The sequence below is a fragment of the Balaenoptera acutorostrata genome, chromosome 1 (genome assembly GCF_949987535.1).
Source record: "Balaenoptera acutorostrata chromosome 1, mBalAcu1.1, whole genome shotgun sequence".
NCBI classification, from domain to species: Eukaryota; Metazoa; Chordata; class Mammalia; order Artiodactyla; family Balaenopteridae; genus Balaenoptera; species Balaenoptera acutorostrata.
The window spans coordinates 56518211-56537245 of NC_080064.1; the positions used below are offsets into that span (position 1 = coordinate 56518211).

At 41.7% G+C, this 19035-nt stretch overlaps 1 protein-coding gene across 1 annotated transcript; it reads left to right on the plus strand.

Annotated features, from left to right (window-relative positions):
* Nucleotides 1-8200: 8200 nt before the first annotated feature.
* LOC103020340 (CDP-diacylglycerol--inositol 3-phosphatidyltransferase-like) lies at nt 8201-8693 on the plus strand. Its single transcript, XM_028164030.1, has 2 exons — nt 8201-8590; nt 8637-8693. The coding sequence occupies exons 1-2, from the start codon at nt 8201-8203 to the stop codon at nt 8691-8693; spliced, it is 447 nt and encodes a 148-aa protein (XP_028019831.1).
* The last annotated feature ends 10342 nt before the right edge of the window (nt 8694-19035 follow it).

Sequence of the window (19035 nt, forward strand, 5' to 3'; positions counted from 1 at the left end):
CTCGAACCCGTGTCCCCTGCATTAGGCAGGCAGATTCTCAACCACTCCGCCACCAGGGAAGCCGATGCAATGTTTTAAAAATGTCAGTATTTATAATACCTAGGAAATTACAGCCTTTGCAATTACTTCAACTAATGATAAAACCTTCTAGATGTCAACATGAAAAGGTACAAGGTGAACAAAAATACTTAAAGACCACAGGTATAGAGATAAGAGCACACAGGCTTTGCTGTGAGGAGGCATAGAGGCTGTTTGTCAGTTGTGTGTCCTTGGGCAAGTTACTTTACCTCTGTTCAGTTTCCTCCTCTGTGTATGCAATCCTTGTAGGAGGATTAAGTGAAATAGGACACATAAAAGAGCGTGGAACAGGGTAGATAATAAATAAATAGAACTTCCTTCCTCCTTACAACAATGTTTCAAGAAGGTATTGATTCATTCATTCAACAGTTATTTTTAGCACCCACGTGTCTGTCACTATTCTAGGACCTGCAGATAGGGGCTGAATAAGGTAAACAAGGTCCCAAGAACATGGATAAGAGTGGGCTCTTGGAGCCAGATTGTCTGGATTTGAATCCACTCTTTACTAGCTGTATAATCATTGACAACTTATTTAATTTGTCTCAGTTTCATGACCTGCAAAACATGGATCATAACAGTACCTCAGAGGGTCATTGTTTTGCATTGTAAAGGAGCTAGCAACGCGCCTGGCACACAGTAAACACTCAGTAAATTTTACCTATTAATGTGATTCTTCATGAAGCTTGAGGCTGATGTGGAGACAAGGGGGGAGAGAATATTGGTCTGCATTTTATAGGTAAAGAAACTGAGGTTCAGAGAGAGAGGTTAAGTAAACTGCCTAAGTCAAATAGTAGGGTGAAGTCCTCTTATTGCATCAGACTTCAAAGCCTGCGTGCTCGACTATTTCTGTCTAACCGAGTGGACTCGTTCATGGCCTGTCTTCTCCCGGACATTCCCCTTTACAAATTCCATTGGTGGGGGCAGGAGTTTGAAAGATTTTTCAATGGGGGATGTAGAAAGATCCAGGAACACAAGTTGTAAGCCTCAGGGCTCTTCATTATCAGGTCTGTCCACTGCAAAGTCTAGCTTCTGTCCCTTTGGATAAAAGGGAGCATCAAATGAGTCGTAAGGAAGGAACTCAGAATAAGTCTCAGGAAACATGCCATACATGGAGGCGGGGATTGCCTTAGGTTCGATACAGTATCGACACTGGCCTTCTGTTTGTTTGTTTGCTTGTTTTAAATTTTGAAATGGCGCCATGTTACAGGCGCTTTCCTACGTGATGAGCATCTCAGGTCAAGTACAGTAGCCCCTGCCTCTTCACAGCACGCAGAGTCCCACAGGTGAAACCAGAAACCCTTGCACAATGAGCTGTATCCTACACTAATGATGATATGAAAAGCCGGCTGTAGGACTCCTGAGAAGGAGCGAGCTCTAGGGCAAGTGAAACTCCAGAGGAGGCGGCATGCAAACTGGACCTTGAGGCATAAGTAGGTGTGTCCTAGTTAGAGAAGGGGAAGTAGAATATTCTGGGATCTGAACCAAGATCTGAAGAGAGGGAAGGAGAGTTAGATGGAAGGGGCTGAGACACAATGTGCAGAAAGGAATTTGGTGGGCAGGCAAGAGGATGCAGTGCCATGATGGCAGGGACTTTCCTTGTTCACTCTGATGTCTCAGATGGTGTCTGACACATGGTTGGTACTCATTAATTACCTGCTGGCTAATTGAATGCTAAAACACGTACCTACATCCGGTGATTCTGACTTGACTGATCAGGGAGAGGGCTGGGGCACCGGTATGTTTTAAAAACTCCCCAGGTGTTTCTAATGTACTTCCAAGTTTAGTACTGAACTGAATGAATGACCTGAACCAGTGGAGCTGAGAAAATTTCTCTCTCTAGTTTTCTGTGGGTCAGAAGCCTTACTCCTTGAAAACGTTTTAGGTGAAGGTACAATGATATTTTCCTGTTTTATACAAGGGGGAAATGTAAGCTGCCAAAGATTTGTTTAAAAAATAAGTCTGGCTGATACGGTAAAATATTAATGGTAGAATCTAGGTATACAGGTGGGTGTATAAAAATTTTCAATTTAGATGTTTTCAAATTTTTTCTTAATAAACTGTTGGAGAAAAATTAGCTTGAATCAGAGCTAAAACATGATAATTGAGTCTCAATGAGAAACTGACAGAAACCCGAGTGTCATTTAGTCCAGTATCCTATGAGGAGGCAGAGAGAAACAGTAGAGGCCTCCCTGGTAGGAAACAGAGGTACCGTGGTGGTGTGTTGGTCCACTTGGTTGGAGCAGAAGCAGGGGTCTCTGCTAAATGAACCCAGGTTGTTGATTCAGCTGGGTTCAAGTGACTTTAGGTAATTGGTGTGATGCTTCTGCACCTTAGTTTCCTCACCTGTTAAGTGAGAGTCATATTAATAGCTTTCGTAAGTACCAAACTCACAGAGCTGCTATGAAGATCAAGTGATGTAAATGGTATAAATCTAACAGTTTTCAAAGGCAGATACAAGGACTTTCCAAGAAATCGGATGATACAGATACTGTTAAGGGAATTAGTTTCTGGATCTTGGTTTCCATAAGTAATTCTGCTAGAAAGGATTTCTCTGAGGAAATGCTGGGTACTGAGGTGTTAGGCCGGTTTTCCATTCCCAGCTCCCCATGCATAATCATCTTTGTCCCATTTGATAAAATAGAAAGACACAGTTGTCCCCATCTTATTATGGTAACTTGCACTGGGTGTAAAAACCTCCAGGCCTCCAAAGAGACTATTTAAAATACTAGGGTAGGCTAAGCCTCTTCTAATCCAGGCTGCCTGCACCCAAAGTCGGACTTGTGTTTTTTCTTGACTTAAGCCACATCCTGTGAAGAAGGAAATGTGACCTCTGGGATGGACTATTTTGGCCCCTGTTAGATGTTTTGAATCCAGTTACACTGTACAGTAGGGACATGATGGCATTTTTTATTTAACAACCTCAACCTTTCCGTCCCCTGACTATTGTCAAAGAATCTATCACTTCTGGAAATTCCCTGGCGGTCCAGTGGTTAGGACTCTGCACTTCCACTGCAGGGGGCATGGGTTCGACCCCTGGTCAGGGGAACTAAGATCCTGCATGCCATGTGGTGTGGCCAAAAAAGAATCTATCACTTCTGACAGTCTTGTGACAACAAACAAACAAATGGGAGTGGGGGAGGGGTGGGGAGTATTGATGTGTCTTAATATATTTATTTGGATAGAAAAATGTAGTCAGATCTTTTTTGACAGAAAAACAATCTGATTTGGCTGGTTGGTTTGACAGTGAGGGCTGACTTTTCCAGTTAGGTGTTAGGCAGATATTTCCATGAGCTAAAAATACAGCACCAAGATTTTTGAATAAAGTATATTTAAATCACACTATTTAAGAGAGAAAAATTCCTTGTCAAAATTTTTATTACCTAAGGTATTTTGAAATTAATGGTATTTTCATTTTCTAAACCTTTCTGAACATACCAGGTTAATCAAAATGCCTCTAGGTGGAAAAGTAACAAGTCTGATTTAATAATTGTTTGATAATTCTTGAGAAAGCCCTTTTGATAAACTTCCCAGAAATCCAGAAACTCAATGGCTCTCCCGACTGGATAACAAATGCTTTTGCAAGTCAGGTATTTTCTAATTCTTTGCTTGCAACAGAATTGAGGGAAGAATCGAGTTTCAGCTAACAGATAAAATGCATTTTAATGATAGATCATTCTGCAGTTTTTGGAATATAACTTGGAAGGAGTTCAAAGAACTGAATGATATTGCTGCAACAAAACTCTATTCCCATCCTCTGATTTGTGTGGAAAAGTTTTCTTAACGCTTATGTCTATAAAACGGGAAATAGAGTGGAATTAATGCTGAACATTATCTCAGCCTAGCAGTAACATTTATATGAGGTAATTTTTTTAAGTATAATTTATCTTAGTAAGAGAGGCATTTATAATAAAATATTAATTTTATTAGTATAACAGAGCTGTTGTCCCTCACCCATATCCCCTTAATCCTCCCATGAGATCACCGGCGGACAATTCCTATCATGCAGATGGCTTCCTGTGTTTTTCTGCTTGAGGGACGCCTCAGGAGCAATCTTCTACCAATGAAAACAAGCTGGTGGACTAATATCCCAGGACAGTTCTGAGCTGTGCTCTACACAGTCATTCAAAAAGTCCCTGTGAGGATGAGCTCCAGTTGCCTCTCGAGGTGATCCGCTAATTCATGTGTACTATATCGGGCTTTTTTCTCTTTCCCTTTTTCGCTTCTCTCCCTTACCATGCTTTCCAGGATCACCTCTCAAAAAAAAGACTTACGCCCAATTCCTTTACTCAGGATCTGGGAGAATCCCAAGTTAAGAAAGTCAGATTCTAAGGATACAACAGTGAGCTTTCATTATATGTATTTCATTATATGTATTATATTACATGAAAATAGTAATGTAAGCTACACAAGGACAGAGTTTTGTCTGTTTTATTCACTGATATATCACAAACATCTAGAACAGTGCTTGAATCATAGCATTTAATGAGTAATAGTAACAGCTAATATTTATTGAGTGCTTAGTATGTGCTTGATATATGATTTTTTCAGAAAGCATTTAATAATCAAAGAAAATCTTATGACATAGCTATTATTATTATTATTCCCCTTTTGGATATAAAGGAATTAAGGTTAAACAATGGGTCCATAGCACCCATCTTGTAAATTGTGGATCCTGGTTTCTAATTAAGGTCCCTTTGATACTGGAGCCCATTCTTTTCCAGTTTTTTGTTTTTGCTTTGTTTTGTTTTGTTGTTGTTGTTGTTATATGTCCGACTCCTCCATTGGTCTTAAATTTTATGAAAGGTAGGGTCCCTATTCAACTCTGTATCCCCAACACCTAGCCTAGAAGCTGGAATAAAGTAGGAACTCAGTAATGTTTGTTGAATGAATAAAATGAATAGTGGCTTATTTATACATATCTATGTTGAGGAAGAAAGGAAAAGGATGTATTCTGGATCCAATTGGAGAAAAGCCTTGAATATAACCTGAGATATGGTCTACTTTAAGACAAGGCATTTTTAGGATGCTGCCATTTAAAACTCCCCTGAGATTTTTTTTTTCCCTTGACTGCACCCTGTGGCATGGGGAACTTTCCCAACCAGGGATGGAACCCACATCTCCTGCAGTGGAAGCTCGGAGTCTTAACCACTGGACCACCAGGGAAGTCCTCTCCTGAGATTTTTGATTCCACCACCAATTCAACCTGGACTCTATTTTGGCTAGTGTTTGGAACTGACTTCCTTGTTGAATTTTCCTTCATCTAAGAATTTAACCCATATCTCTTTTTTTCATTTAGGGGTTTCCTGACAGAGGTATTTAAACCACTTCTGAACCTGAATTCCTTGTATCCGATAATCTGTAAGTCAATGAAAATGGGACTCTTTTGACCATTATTGTAGTAAGTGCCTGGTATGCAGTTGGCACTCAATAAATGCTGTTAAATGAATGAATGAGGCAGAAGTAGAGAGTGGAAATTGTCTAGTTTCCAGTGATTATCCGTGAATAATTTAAAAATATGTATATCTTCAATGCTTTACATAAGTTAATACTGGGTTTGCGAAAAAAGCAACTTCAATTTTATTTATCTATTTATTTATTTATAAATTTTATTTATTTTTTTGGCTGCGTTGGGTCTTCGTTGCTGCATGCGGGCTTCCTCTAGTTGTGGCGAGCGGGGGCTGCTCTTCATTGCAGTGCGTGGGCTTCTCATTGCAGTAGCTTCTCTTGTTGCGGAACATGGGCTCTAGGCATGAGGGCTTCAGTAGTTGTGGCAGGTGGGCTCAGTAGTTGTGGCTCGCAGGCTCTAGAGTGCAGGCTCAGTAGTTGTGGCTCACGGGCTTAGTTGCTCTGTGGCATCTGGGATCTTCCCGGGCCAGGGCTCGAACCTGTGTCTCCTGCATTGGCAGGTGGATTCTTAACCACTGTGCCACCAGGGAAGTCCCAACTTCAATTTTAGATAATGTGAAATTTTAACAAAACGAATCTTAGTTCTTCAACTATGATGTGAAAATTGTAGCTTTTAAATTTTTCTGTGACTAAAATTAATATTTATTATGAATCTATGTCAGGATGCTTTAACTGTGGGCAATAGAAAATATAACTCAAATTGACTTAAACAATAAAGAACTTATTGGCTAATGTAAGAGGACATCCAAAAGCAGGGAAGAATTCAAGATTGGTCTATTGGTTGAATCATGTCATCAAGGACCAAGTTCTTTTCATCTTTCTGCTCTGTCATTCATGCTGTTGGCTTCAAACTCATTCTGGTCCCCCTCGTGACTGTAGGGTGGCTCTCAACAATAGTTGGGCTACAAAGATGTCTTGTTTCAAAGAAAGATAGATTGGCCCCCATTGCTGACTCTGAACTTTCCCAGAAACTTCCATAACTTGCTTTTACTCATAATTGCTCAGAATTGGGTCACTTACCATTCTTGAATTAATTAATGGCAGGGGGCAATTGAAATGCCCTTGGACCAATCAGGTATATCGCTTGAGTCAGGATCAGTTTCCCAAGTTTCGTTGTTGGTCCTCAATTAGAGAGAGAGGGAATAGCTACTACGGAGTCAAACACAATGTCTAACCCAACCCTAGCTTATACCTAGGTTGTAAAAGCTTCATCTCAGTCAATTCAGTGTTGCTATGCTTTCTCCCAGTTTTGGTGGAGAGTGGGACTTTGGAAGTGCCATAACTTTGAGGAAGCATCCTGGTCTAGTTGTCACCTATCCACATCTGTTCTTGGTTTTGTTTTGTTTTTTTGGTGGGATCTTAGTTCCCAGACCAGGGATTGAACCCCTGGACCCTCAGCACTGAGAGTGCAGAGTCCTAACCGCTGGACTGCCTGGGAATTCTCGTGTTTACATCTGGTTTTCAACCACAGCTGACCCGTCCTCTTTCTCTTCCTCTCGCACCACTCTCTTTTGAGTAAACAGAAATACTCTGCTGAGGCATATTGGGAACTGTGTGGGGTATTTTCATGTCTGTCTCTCTAGTCAGGGATTTTAAACTCAACGCCTGGGGACTTCCCTGGTGGCGCAGTGGTTAAGAATCCGCCCGCCAATGCAGAGGACAGGGGTTCGAGCCCTGGTCCGGGAAGATCCCACATGCCGCGGAGCAACTGGGCCCGTGAGCCACAATTACTGAGCCTGCGCGTCTGGAGCCTGTGCTCCGCAACAAGAGAGGCCACGATAGTGAGAGGCCCGCACACCGCGATGAAGAGTGGCCCCCGCTTGCCACAACTGGAGAAGGCCCTCGCACGGAGACGAGGACCCAACACAGCCATAAATAAAATAAATAAATAAATTCTCCTCTGACTCTCTCATCTTCCTAACCCAGAGGATTTTTCCAATTTCAGGATATGGGAAGTAGAAAGCTTTCTACCATTTGCAGACTCCCAAATCAATTGTATTTACTAAGCACAAGCATTTTTTTCCACTTCTTCTGGGGCCTTAGCCCAAAACTCAAAGCCAAGAAAAGACTCTTGGCTTCTCTCTTTCTGCTGCATTACCTTTCTTAAGATGATGGGCATAACATTCCTCAGCTGTTGCATGAAGAGGGAGAAGGATCATGGGGTGAAATAGGGGAAAATGTTATCCTGCTATAGAAGAAATATAGTGTCCAGAACAAGGGAGCGTTCATCAGACTACACAGGGAATGTCTTGTATGTTGCTGTGTATCTCATCTTAGAAAGAATATATTTATCCACAGAAGATCCAGGGAGGTAAAGGGATTCTGAATCACATTATATAAGTATCTAATCAATAAGACTTCTATACAACATTCAGCATCCAAGGCTGAGGATGTAACAGTCAAGATAAGCTAGTTTACGCTGTGATAGTAAATGACCTCTGCTCTACGCACAGCTGGGTTGGCCCATGCTCCGGCTGGCAGCGAGCTTTAACATCTGGGACCCGACTGGGGCAGCGGGGACCTGCGTGCAGTGGGCACGGCCAATGCACTGGGCTGGAGGCTGAGCCTTGTGCCCGGGGTGGGACACAGCCGACACCTCCAGATAAGGCCCAGGGCGGCCAGGGGACCTCCGGTGCCAGGGGAAAATATCTTCCTGTTTGCGCCTAACCTCATCAGTTATGCACAGATTGTCTTCGCCATCATTTCTTTCTACTTCATGCTCTGCTGCCCCCTCACGGCCTCCTCCTTCTACCTGCTCAGTGGACTTCTGGACGCTTTTGATGGACACGCTGCTCGAGTCCTTAATCAAGGGACCGGGTTTGGGGCCATGCTGGACATGCGGGCAGACTGCTGCTCCACAATGTGTCTGCTGGTCAACCTGGCCCTGCTGTACCCTCACGCCACCCTTCTCTTCCAGCTCAGCATGAGCTTGGATGTGGCCAGCCACTGGCTGCACCTCCACAGTTCTGTGGTCCGAGGCAGTGAAAGTCGCAAGATGATTAAGCTGTCTGGAAATCCAGTGCGTTGCATCTACTACACCTCCAGACCTGCTCTGTTTATCCTGGGTGCTGGAAATGAGCCCTTCTACTGCCTTCTCCTCTGTCATGTTCTCTGTAATCCTGGGGACCAGTCCCACCCCTGTGATCTCTCAGGGACCTTTAGTTGGCTTTGTGGGTCTTTTCCGAACGCGCCTCTGGATCACCACCTGATCACAGCCGCCTGCAACATGGCTGACTTGGACGCAGCAGATTGTGCCAAGAAGACGTGACCCTGGAACCCCCAGTCCCTGGCTGCCCACCGGCCCTGGGAGTCTCACTGTGCCACGTGGCTCCCCGTCCCTCCTAGGAGGTCCCAGGCTCACATCTTCCCAATGTGTCATCCAACCTGCTGGGAAGGGGGGCCAGCCTCTTTGGTGATGTCATGTTCTCCATAATCCTGGGGACCGGTCCCACCCCTGTGATCTCCAGGGACCTGGACTTCAAATCAGGAAGGATGCTCAGGAGGCCCCACCCACACGGGCAGTGCTCCCGGGGCCCCAAGAGAGCTGTCTGAGGACGGGGTATTGTCACAGCTGCTGGCTCAGCCCTGGGATCTGGCTTGGCCTGAGACCTTAGGGGCACTTGAGCGAGGGAGGTGGGGTAGAGGCCAGGTTTCCCAAAAGGCAGGGATTCAGACCTCTGCCCCTGGCTAGAGGAATCCTGTGGGTCTAGTGGTCAGGAGAGAAGGGGCTGTCAAGATTCCCATTGCAATCTCCTCTGTCCTGGCTCTGAAAACCTTGATAATGAAGGTAGGAGGGTCACTGGAAAACAAACTAACAAGCAAACAAAAAAAACCCTCAAAAATCTTGTTGACTTACAAAATTAAAAATTTATTTCTTGCTCCTGTTACATGCCCATCACGTTTCATTCTTTTCTAGGGAGATGGAGTCAGCTTTACTCTGGAACACACACAAACATTTTGGCCAAGAGGAAATGGACAAGGGGAACCCTGACTCTTAAAGCAATTGCTAATATTTGCTAAAGTAAATCACATGGCCTGAGATGGCAAAATGAGGAGGGCTATTTCATGATGGGAAATCAGAATACTTCATGGACAGTTATATAATCTACCATGTGGGAAGTCCTGTATCATCTTCTTTGGGGGTCCTCTGTGGATCATCTAAGAACCCCCAGGGATTTACATGGTTCAAAATGAGGTCTCATACAAGGCATAGTAATATTTAATACATATTAGCTGTTATTGTTATTATTATTAATATTTCATTAAGAAGGGAACATTCTATATGTTACCTATATATAAATCTTTTGAGGATGAACAGGAGAAATTTCTGGTATTTTTTTTAAATTGAAGTATAGTTAATTTACAATGTTGTGTTAGTTTCAAGTGCACAACAAAGTGATTCAGTTATTTATATATATATATTCTTTTTCAGATTCTTTTCCATTATAGGTTGTTACAGGACATTAAGTATAGTTCTCTGTGCTATACAGTAGGTCATTGCTTACCTATTTTATATATAGTAGTGTGTATAAGTTAGTCCCAAACTGCCAATTTATCTCTCCCCCCCTTACCTCTGCTAACCCCTTTGGTAACTATAAATTTGTTTTCTATGTCTGTGAGTCTATTTCTCTGGTATTTCTTGCTTGAACAGCAAAAGACACACTGGTGTGCTAGTCTCCAGCAAGATACCGTATTACATAAGGAATGGTTGAGTAATTCAGAATATTCAGCACGAGGAAGAGAAGCCACAGGTGGGACAATATGGCTGTTTTCAAATATATAAAAGTCTTCATGTGAAAACAAATTACACGAACAACGTGCAGGTCCTCAGGAGACAGCCCTGGTAGTGGAATAAATTTGTCTGGCAGGCTTAATTCTTCCAAGAACCTGCCTTTAGTGTCATGAAGCACAATGAGCTTTGTGGTGGTTGAAGAACCAATAATAATGAAACTTACACTTATATAGTCTTTAGTATATGCCAGGCATTGTTCCAAGTCTTTACATCTACTAATTTAAGCTCTAAACAATCCTATGAGATAGGAACTATTATTTTCCCATTTTTCAGGTGGAAAAAATGAAGTACAGATTAAGGAACTGCTAAAGTCCCACATCTGTAAGTGGTAGAGCCAATGATTGAACTTGCCAATCTGTCTCTAGGGTGCATCCTCTTAACCCTTGTGCTATATTGCCTTTGTATAGTTGGAATTCACTTGGAAAGCCTTATTTAATCAGTCTTATAACTGGTCATCGAATTTCTGATCTTTGTTTCGCCTCTGGGTCTTCTGTGCAACTCTACAACAAGACACTTTAAAAAAAGTTGAAGTACAGTTGATATACAGTGTTGTGTTTCAGGTGTACAGCAAAGTGATTCAGTTTTATATATATATATATATTTTTTTTTTTTCAGATTCTTTTCCATTATAGATTATTACAAGATACTGAATATAGTTCCCTGTACTATACAGTAGATCCTTTTTGTTAATCTATTTTATGTATAGTAGTGTGTATCTGTTAACACCATACTCCTAATTTATCCACCCCCCTTTCCCCTTTGGTAACCATAATTTTGTTTTCTATGTCTGTGTGTCTGTTTCTGTTTTGTAAATAAATTCATTTGTATTATTTTTTAGATTCCAGTGATGTCATATAATATTTGTCTTTCTCTGTCTGACTTACTTCAATTAATATGATATTCTCTAGGTCCATCCATGTTGCTGCAAATGGCAAGATTTCATTCCTTTATGGTTGAGTAATATTCCATTGTATATATATACCACATCTTCTTTATCCATTCATCTGTTAATGGACACTTAGGTTGCTTCCATGTCTTGGCTACTGTAAATAATTCTGCTATGAACATTGGGGTGCATGTATCTTTTTGAATTAGATTTTTTCATCTTTTCCAGATATATGCCCAGGAGTGGGATCACTGGATCATAGGGTAGCTCTATTTTTAGTGTTCTTTTGTTTTTTGGCAGTGTCCCACAGCTTGTGAGATCTTAGTTCCCTGACCAGGGATTGAACATGGGCCCTCAGCCATGAGAGCACGGAGTTCTAACCACTGGACCGCCAGGGAATTGCCTATTTTTAGTTTTTTAAGGAACCTCCATACTGTTCTCTATGGTGGCTGCACCAAATTACATTCCCACCAACAGTGCAAGAGGGTTCCCTTTTCTCCACACCCTCTCCAGCATTTACTGTTTGTAGACCTTTCAAAATTTTTATTTATTTATTTATTTATTTATTTATTTATTTTGGCTGCATTGGGTCTCTGTTTCCGTGCAGGCTTTCTCTAGTTGTGGCAAGCGGGGGCTACTCTTCATTGTGGCAAGCGGGGGCTACTCTTCATTGTGGCGTGCGGGCTTCTCATTGCGGTGGCTTCTCTTGTTGGGAGCACGGGCTCTAGGTGCGTGGGCTTCAGTAGTTGTGGCGTGTGGGCTTCAGTAGTTGTGGCACGTGGGCTCAGTAGTTGTGGCTCGTGGGCTCTAGAGCGCAGGCTCAGTAGTTATGGTGCTCGGGCTTAGTTGCTCCACAGCATGTGGGATCTTCCTGGACCAGGGCTGGAACCCGTGTCCGCTGCATTAGCAGGTGGATTCTTAACCACTGCGCCACAGGGAAGTCCCATGTAGACCTTTTGACGATGGCCACTCTGACCAGTGTGAGGTGATACCTCACTGTAGTTTTGATTTGCATTTCTCTAATAATTAACAATATTGAGCATCTTTACATGCACCTTGTGGCCATCTGTGGGTCTTCTGTGGAGAAATGTCTATTTAGGTGTTCTGCCCATTTTTTGAATGGGTTGTTTACTGTTTTGATATTGAGTTGTATGAGCTGTTTGTATATTTTGGAAATTAGCCCCTTGTCAGTCCCATTGTTTGCAAATATTTTCTCCCAGTCCATAGGTAAGACACACCTTTTAAATTATACTCAATTTCTACCCCTTTGGTTTGTCACTCAGAATGAGTTGTCTGTAGTGACCTCTCACACAGTTGGGGGGTCTATGACTGAGGCTGGAGAGCTGGGAGCCAAGTTTGGAATTGGTGTGGTAGAGAGGTGGCAGTGGTGGCAGGGGAGGGCAGCTGGAACTTGACTCTGGAGTTGGTAGGCTGGCCTGTGGTCATGGGGTGGAGAACAAAGTGAGAATGCCATTTGAGAGCCAGATCCACAGTGAGCCAAGCTCCAGTCAAAGGGGTCTAGCAGCAAGATCTGGGGCACAGCAATGATTTGGCAACAGGCTGGCAGCGGGAGGCTGACAGATGAACTGGCACGTTCAGGAAGGAAGACGTAAGTTAAAACCTGCAGAGATTCCTGAGACGGAGGGCCCAGTGGGAAGGACCTTTCACAGGACCCTGCTGGCCTCACCTAGCTGTTTAGCGAGTAAAGCCAGGTTGAACATAAGTAACTTTCTCCTTGCTGTTAGTATTTCTCTACAGAGCAGCAATCCGGTGCAAAGCCCTCCTGACAGAGTCTTAGGACCCTCTTCACTCAAGTACTGGGGAGACTGGGTAGTGTGTAGTGGTTATGTGCCTTGACCCTGATGCCTGGGTTCAAATTCCAGCTCTGGCTCAGTGACACTGGGGGATAAATTACCTAACCTCTTAGCGTCTTAGTTTCTTCATCTATAAAATAAAAAGATAACAGTGCTACTCCTGAATCAGTGTAGCACAGTGATTAAAGAGCACTGTCTCTGGAGTCAGGATGCTTGATTTATGTCCTTAATCTTCCACTTATGTCTGTGGGACCTCAGGCAAGTTACCAGATGTCTTGCTCCAGGTTTAAGGTCTATAAAATGGACACAAAATAATAGGCACTTATGACCTAGGGCTGTGACAAGAATTAATATTATATATAACAAAATAATAATATAATTATATATTATATAATAAAATATATATATACACACATACAGAGAGAGAGAGACAGAGAGAGAGAGAGAAACACTGGCGCATAGCAAATACTCAATAAATGTTAATTATAGTCTATACTGCCCATATCAGAAGACCAAACTCAGAAGGCTCCCACAAGCAGGATCCCCTTTACCCATCGAACCTGATGAGCAATACTTGGGTGGAATAAACTCAGTGTTCAGTTCCAGTCCCTTCATCCAGTTGGAGCAGGAAGAAAGTTGCACTCCCCCTGGCAGTCAACTTTGCACAGAGGAAAGACACAGTCAAAGGCATCCAAAGTAGAGACTTGCCTACTAATCCCAAGGCAACTCTAAGAAGGAGTGATTGTGGTTAGGAAGGTGGCGTGAAGAGTGAGAATGACACAGTCTTGTTCATCATCATTATATCACTTGCTATCATCATTATATCACTACATTTGGAGGGTAGAGCTTAAAAACCTTGCTTTTTAGTGTTTCACAGTGAAAAGACCTAGGGTGGGAGTTCAACACCTTCATCTCCCGCGGAAGCACCTCTATCATAGACTGTTATTCCAGGAGCAATTTGTAAGTAGTCTTTTGCTCATGGAGAATAATGGGTCATGCCAGGTAAACATGAAGAATGTTGATTTCTTTCCTCCCAGTTCTTTTTTTTAACTGCTTGGGAACTTTTTTTTTTTGTCTGAGAGCAAGCTTGTAAAAAAAAATGCTGCTGCCTCTTTTCAATAACTGTTAAGATGTTATAAGTTAATAACCATGTTAACTAGTAAAATTTGGAGATAAGATGATTCTTTCACTTGTAAGAATGTACTACTGTCACACATAATGCCATGTTAGTCCTTACCATTTATTCTTCTCTCAATACAATTGTTAGTGAGTGCAAGCTCACTCTACTCGCCACATGACAGGCCAATAAATGGGGAGCTGAGGTGTTGAGGCAAGGAATAGTGACTTTATTCAGAAAGCCGGGCGTCTGAGAAGATGGCAGACTAGCGTCCTAGAGTACCATCTTATCAGGGTCTGGATGATAGTTTCTTTTATAGAACAGAGAGGGGGAGGCGGCGAGGAAGTAAAGTAAAAGTAAAAAGGCCATAAGTCTTGCAAAATATCTCCTGGTTTGGTCAGCCTCGGGGGAGGGGATGTGTTAATTTCTTCTTTCCTACAGCCATTCACAGGTGGGCAGGGTCAGAATGTTTCCCTTAGAACTGAACAAAGGCACTTTAGTTTAACATTCAGGCAGAGGGGCAGGTTCCCTGAGGCAGGCCATTTTTTATGCTTAAAGATATAGACAGCATCCTTTTAGTGATTATAGCAACAAAAAGCAATGGAGAACAAAGGTTAAAGTAAAAGAAACAGATCCAACATAGAGTCAGAGTTTGTTCTTCCCTGTTACACAATCTTTTGGTGTCTTAAATATATCATAAGTGCCTATAGGGAGAAAGGAGTCAGGCACTCTGGGGCTGATATCTTGTCCCTTCTTCCCATTATTTTACATCTTTCTTTTCTGAACCTTGCCATTTCCAAGTCACTAGCCTTTCTTCTGTCTGTCCAGACACTTTATCCACTCTTCATTCAGCTGTGAGTCTGTCATTCAGTGATATTTACTCTCTATGTCTGGAATCGATACCTAACTCTGTGGAGGCCACGATATACAAGATGAAGCCACTTTGTAAGCAGATAGATTGCAGGGACCTTGGAGAAAGAGAACCAGGAATGGCTTTCTTGACACAAGTGAACTCATTTTGGCCTAAGCCTAGCCAAAATAAGTTTACAATGCTCGCCCTTGAACAGGTCTTGGTAATTAATGATCTTAAGGGAACAAGGGAATGCAGGAACAGAGAAAAGGCAGTCAAACGATAGTGCAGTGACAAAGCAGAGTTCTAGTTCCTCCTTAAGGGATATACATAATAATATATCTTTGACTTCTGCAGAAATTAAGACCCCCACCCAGGTGGAGGACAGGATGATGATGTTGACCCTTCTTACTTCAGTCAACTAAGACTTGGACTCTCTGGACCTTTGCCCCAATTTTATGCTGAATTCTACTTTACTCAAGCCCCTTCTTGAATATGCATGTACCCTTAGCTTAAAACTTCCCCAGTTTGGCTGTCTGGGGGGACACTGCTTTGGGAAATATCTCTGGTGTTCTTCTTACTTGCTGCAAGTAATAATAAATCCTTCCTTCTCCCAGTCTTTGGCTTGGTTGTGTCTATTGGCTCAACACCCACCAAGAGGCAAACCCAGTTTTCATGTAACAACTATGTTCAAGGAACCTACAGTCTGTATTAAATACAACAGAAATAAGCCTGAAATGATGATAGAAAGACAGTGATGGAGAATGATAGTGTGAAGAATGGGGGTGGGGTGGGGGCGTGAGGGTTAATGTTTGAAGCGAGAGCAGCATAATATCTGTGAACTATGGTTGAAGTGGTCACATCATTTAAAAAAATCCTGGTGAGGTTATATTAAATTACATTTCAAGGGTACACTTTGAAGTATGTGAAAGCATCCCTGATGAAGCAAGAGATAATTTGATGTGGAGCTAGAGCTGACTCTAGGTGGTACATGGATCTGGCTTTAGATAATAATAAACTAAATGTTAGGAAAGTATTCCCTTTCTAATCCTATTTTTAAAATATATTTTTAAAAATTTATTTATTTATTTGTCTGTGCCGGGTCTACAAACAATAAATGCTGGAGTGGGTGTGGAGAAAAGGGAACCCTCTTGCACTGTTGGTGGGAATGTAAATTGATACAGCCACTATGGAGAACAATATGGAGGTTCCTTAAAAAACTAAAAATAGAATTACCATATGACCCAGCAATCCCACTACTGGGCATATACCCAGAGAAAACCGTAATTCAAAAAGACACATGCACCCGAATGTTCATTGCAGCACTATTTACAGTAGCCAGGTCATGGAAGCAACCTAAATGCCCATCAACAGACGAATGGATAAAGAAGATGTGGTACATATATACAATGGAATATTACTCAGCCATAACAAGGAATGAAATTGAGTCATTTGTTGAGACGTGGATGGATCTAGAGACTGTCATACAGAGTGAAGTAAGTCAGAAAGAGAAAAACAAATATCGTATATTAACGCATGTATGTGGAACCTAGAAAAATGGTACAGATGAGCCAGTTTGCAGGGCAGAGGTTGAGACACAGATGTAGAGAACAGACATATGGACACCAAGGGGGGAAAACTGCGATGGGGTGGGGATGGTGTTGTGCTGAATTGGGCGATTGGGATTGACATGTATACACTGATGTGTATAAAATTGATGCCTAATAAGAACCTGCAGTATAAAAAAACAAACAAACAAAACAACTAATACTAAACTTTCATTGGGTTATTTGTATGGAAATATGTTAATATAAATGTTTCAGACATTACATGAAATTTCTAAAAATCTTATATGTTCTGGTATAATGTTATAAGTCATAATCCTAGTTATTACCTTAAAATGTATATCTCAGAAATAACTAATTTTCTTGTCAACTGCATTATTATGAACTTTCATCAAATTTTTAACTGTAGTCATTTTTAAGTCTTTTGTCATTTACAGACAGTTCTGTGTGTACTCTGATGCTTTTGCAAATATGTTCCTATAAAAGGGTTTCATCTTTAAGAAATTCATGGAAAAGACTCTGACAACTACAGGTTTCTGGTAACTGACTGTACTGCTGAACTGAATAAATAAGCATTTTCAGAATTCTAATGAAAAACTGATGAACTCATAAAAGTGCTAACAAAAGATCAAGATGAAAAAAAAAATTTAATTACATGGGACTGAGTGAACTGATGAGGATGAGTATAATTTTTGTGACTTTCTGTCTGAATTAAAAAAAAAAAATCCAACAAGGACTCAGAGGCAAAGAATATACAAATCAATTTTCACTGCAAAGTAAAGGAGCTGTTACAGTGGAGGATTACTGGACTGAATGTCAATATTATGACATAGTATGAGTGTGTTTCATGTTTGGTAATTGCAATCATTGTTGCTTTTGTTGTGGTCATCCATGTACAATGCTTGGTGTCAGTCTATTTATCTCTTGTAAAAATAAAATACAGTGTGTGTGTGTGAAAAAAAAAAAAATTATTTATTTATTTGTCTGTGCCGGGTCTTAGTTGCAGCACATGGCATCTTCGTTGCCACGTGCGGGATCTTCAGTTGTGGCATGTGGGATATTGCAGCACGTGGGATCTAGTTCCCTGACCAGGGATCGAACCTGGGCCCCCTGCATTGGGAGCGCAGAGTCTTAGCCACTGGACCACCAGGGAAGTCCCCCTTTCTATTTTGAGCTGTATGTTTATAGACAAACAGAAAGTCTCATTTAGATGCTGCATGTCTTTCTTTTTGTTTTTTGTTTTGGCTAACACTTGGTAAACAACACACTTACTTTTTTTTTTTTAAACAAAGATTAAGCTCAGAAACTCAAGAAGTAGATTTCAGCTGGAATTTGGTAACTTTATTTTATTTTTCTTGCATTTATTCTAGTGTATCCTTTTACTTATGGTTAGTGAGTTATATACAGTTTCTTTTCCGAATAAATTATTTAAACAAATTGAGTTGATATAAAGAAACATGATAAGCAGATTAGAACCAAGGTGGTACAAGGTTATGGCAAAATTGTGAAAGTAGTATGGAAATGACTGAAGTTTAGTAAATAAGACACTATGCCTGGAATGAGAAAATCTGGGTTTGAGTCCCTGCAATACCACCAACTAGCTCTGTGACCTTGGGAAGTTCACCGAATCTCTCAGAACCTTAGTATTCTCGTCTGTAAAATAGGAAGGAGAATCTCTACACGACCTTCTTTGCAAGCTTGTGAGAATCTGATGAAGGAAGGTGTAAAGTGTGAACAAATGTTGACTTTATATTATGTGAAGCTGCAGAGAGGCAACATGGCTTGATGGTGAGTGTGTTAGGATGCGGAGGGAGATTTGCCAACATTTACAGAGTACTTACTATGGGCAAAGTGCTGTAGATTTTTTTTTTTTAAGAAATTCACGTTCTTTTATTTATTTATTTATTTATTTATGACTGTGTTGGGTCTTTGTTTCTCTGCGAGGGCTTTCTCTAATTGTGGCAAGTGGGGACCACTCTTCATCGCGGTGCGCGGGACTCCCACCATCGCGGCCTCTCTTGTTGCGGAGCACAGGCTCCAGACGCGCAGGCTCAGTAGTTGTGGCTCACGGGCCCAGTTGCTCCGCGGCATGAGGGATCCCCCGAGACCAGGGCTCGAACCCGTGTCCCCTGCATTGGCAGGCAGATTCTCAACCACTGCGCCACCAGGGAAGCCCTAGATTTTTGAAAGTAGAAAAATGAATTCAATTTGGCCTTAGCCCTCAGAGTTTACTGTTTGTCTATGGACTAACACATAGATGTGTATTATTTTGTAGACTGTGATACATATTATAAATGGATTTAAAACCCTAGGCAAAGGAAATAGGAAGAAGCTGATTACATGAGCGTTTGTGATAAGAAGAGCTACCATTATGGCCCTTGCAAGGGCTAGGGAGTCTGTTAGGTACTTTGTCATACTAGCTCATAACTCAGGAACTGAGATCAGAGAGGCTAAATAATTGTTCCATGGTTAATCATGGTGATGTTCATGAATAAATACTTATTATATGCCCAGTCCCATGCTAAAT

Bases quoted from the DNA above. Each gene is read 5' to 3' on its own strand.
- LOC103020340 (XM_028164030.1), top strand. From the start codon at position 8,201: ATGCTCTGCTGCCCCCTCACGGCCTCCTCCTTCTACCTGCTCAGTGGA. The intron at 8,591-8,636 runs GTTCTCTGTAAT...GTGATCTCTCAG, and splicing joins ACTGCCTTCTCCTCTGTCAT to GGACCTTTAGTTGGCTTTGT.